General features: G+C 51.0%; 1 protein-coding gene across 1 annotated transcript; it reads right to left on the bottom strand.

Moving 5' to 3' along the window:
* Positions 1-500: 500 nt before the first annotated feature.
* On the bottom strand, positions 501-2,035 carry LOC141737370 (olfactory receptor 14A16-like). The gene has a single exon (XM_074572057.1). It carries the CDS (start codon positions 2,033-2,035, stop codon positions 1,025-1,027), a length of 1,011 nt encoding a protein of 336 aa, XP_074428158.1. The 3' UTR covers positions 501-1,024.
* Between the last annotated feature and the right edge of the window lie 396 nt (positions 2,036-2,431).

Genomic DNA, 2,431 nt, shown 5'->3' with positions numbered 1-2,431 from the left:
ACACAGGGACCTGGGGTCAAGGAAGCCCATCCCAGTGCTGCATTCAGGGGGTTTCCCAGGGGACGTTACTCTCCAATGAAGGGACACTGCCTGTCCCACAGCACTTTTGGGCATTTCTAAGAACAGCTGCTGGTGTTTGTGCTCTCTCGGGTTCATGTCCCCACATGCACACGGTGTGCATGCCGAAATCTCCTCTGAACCATGCAAACAGGGACTTCTGACCTCGTTATTCGGTGTCTCTCCACAGGCAGACAAACATCCTCTCTGGGTTTGCGTAGGCGTCCAGTTCTGCAAATGGTGGTTTCAGGTGTCTGTTCTGTGACGATTGCCCTGGGACAGCTTCCCCGGGGTGTCCAGCAAACAAAGGCACAGACCAGACCCCGCTCTGCTGGTCCTTCAGTTCTGTCCCTGGAGGTGTGGCTGTGCAAGGACACTGTTGTGTGTGCCCTCACCCTGCACACGCACACTCTTTACCTCTTTACTGGGCATCCCTCACCAGGGCACGTTTGAAGGAACGCTCTTGACAGCAACTGTGGAAGAAGACCTGATCCTTCCTGCGCTGCCCTGAGCAGATCCCCTTTCATGGTGGAAACTCTGTTATGCAGACGAGCTTTTTCTCAGAGGTGCCCATTGCTTCTCCTTGCCTGTGATCACAGAGCTGCTACACAGCAGCACCATGACCAAGCTGCCAGAGCACTCAGGCCTTAGATCAACACAGGGGCTCAGAAGGCGAGTGTGGAAGTGAAAATAGAGCAGCCCCGCAAAGAACAAGTGCTGGTGCTCTGCAAGTACTGGGATTCTTTCCCCTCCTCCTCGGCGCTCAGGCTCTACCCCTGCAGCTCCAGAAAAGGCCTGAGAAGAAGGATTTTGGGCATGACTCTGTGAGTCTCAGAAATTTGGATAGATAGGTAGTAAAAAAAAAATCACAAATAATGACATTTATTTGAGGACAAAAGTATATAATTTAAAAAAAAAAAAAGGTAAGAAAAGCCAAAACCCTCAACCAAACCTAACACACAGTTACCTAACCCCTAACCAAAGCTACAGAAGACGGGCTTGGCGTATAATGAATTACATTATGAGTGATTTGCAGGAGACAGTTTATTGCTGCAGAAAATAACCTGGTCATTAATTTCCAGAGGGCATCCTTGAGCTCCTGGTTCCTCATGCTGTAGATGAGGGGGTTCATGGCTGGAGGCACCACGGAGTACAGCACAGCCACCACCACATCCAGCGATGGGGAGGAGATGGAGGGGGGCTTCACGTAGGCAAACACGGCAGTGCTGACAAACAGGGAGACCACGGCCAGGTGAGGGAGGCACGTGGAAAAGGCTTTGTGCCGTCCCTGCTCAGAGGGGATCCTCAGCACAGCCCTGAAGATCTGCACATAGGACAGCAGGATGAACACAAAACACAGAAAAGCTAAAAAACACCCTAATACAAGAAGCCCAACTTCCCTGAGGTAGGAGTCTGAGCAGGAGAGCTTGAGGATCTGGGGGATTTCACAGAAGAACTGGTCCAGGGCATTGCCCTGGCAGAGGGGCAGGGAAAATGTATTGGCCGTGTGCAGGAGAGCATGGAGAAACCCACTGCCCCAGGCAGCTGCTGCCATGTGGACACAAGCTCTGCTGCCCAGGAGGGTCCCGTAGTGCAGGGGTTTGCAGATGGCAACGTAGCGGTCATAGGACATGATGGTGAGAAGATAAAACTCTGCTACAGCACAGAAAAAGAAAAAAAAGACTTGTGCAACACATCCCAAGTAGGAAATGGCCCTGGTGTCCCAGAGGGAATTGGCCATGGATTTGGGAAGAGTAGTAGAGATGGAGCCCAGGTCAAGGAGGGAGAGGTTGAGGAGGAAGAAGTACATGGGGGTGTGGAGGCGGTGGTCACAGGCGATGGTGGTGATGATGAGGCCGTTGCCCAGGAGGGCAGCCAGGTAGATGCCCAGGAAGAGCCCGAAGTGCAAGAGCTGCAGCTCCCGTGTGTCTGCGAATGCCAGGAGGAGGAACTGGGTGATGGAGCTGCTGTTGGACATTTGCTCTTTCTTAGCATGGGGGCCTTGTCCAAAGGAGGAAAAAAACAGAAAAAAAATTAGGACAGACGCCTTATAGCAAAGACAGTCTCCTTTTCTGTGTGTTTTTGATTTTCTACCATCACGTCTGGTAACTGTTCTTTTTAGGGGAAGAAATCCTCATTTTTATGACTGAAAATGTGGAAAATGTGGAGTCTTAAGACAGGACAGGACACAGGGCTCTAATCTCTGTGGTTTAGTGCAGAGTCAGGAGAGCTGCAGTGTCCCTCAGTCTTTTTTCCGTCTGCCCTGCGCTTCTGCTTGTGCTGCCTTGAAGATGACTTCACACACAAATTCCTCTTAAAAAACAAACCCAAACAAATAACTGAACTCATATGGGAACAGCGGAGCACTGTTTGA

This window comes from Larus michahellis, unplaced genomic scaffold (assembly GCF_964199755.1).
Source record: "Larus michahellis unplaced genomic scaffold, bLarMic1.1 SCAFFOLD_34, whole genome shotgun sequence".
Lineage (NCBI taxonomy): Eukaryota > Metazoa > Chordata > Aves > Charadriiformes > Laridae > Larus > Larus michahellis.
The sequence above is the reverse complement of the archived record's forward strand: the minus strand, read 5'-3'. Positions and strand labels throughout refer to the sequence as shown.

Coding starts and splice junctions, on each gene's coding strand:
- LOC141737370 (XM_074572057.1), bottom strand. CDS start 2,035: ATGTCCAACAGCAGCTCCATCACCCAGTTCCTCCTCCTGGCATTCGCA.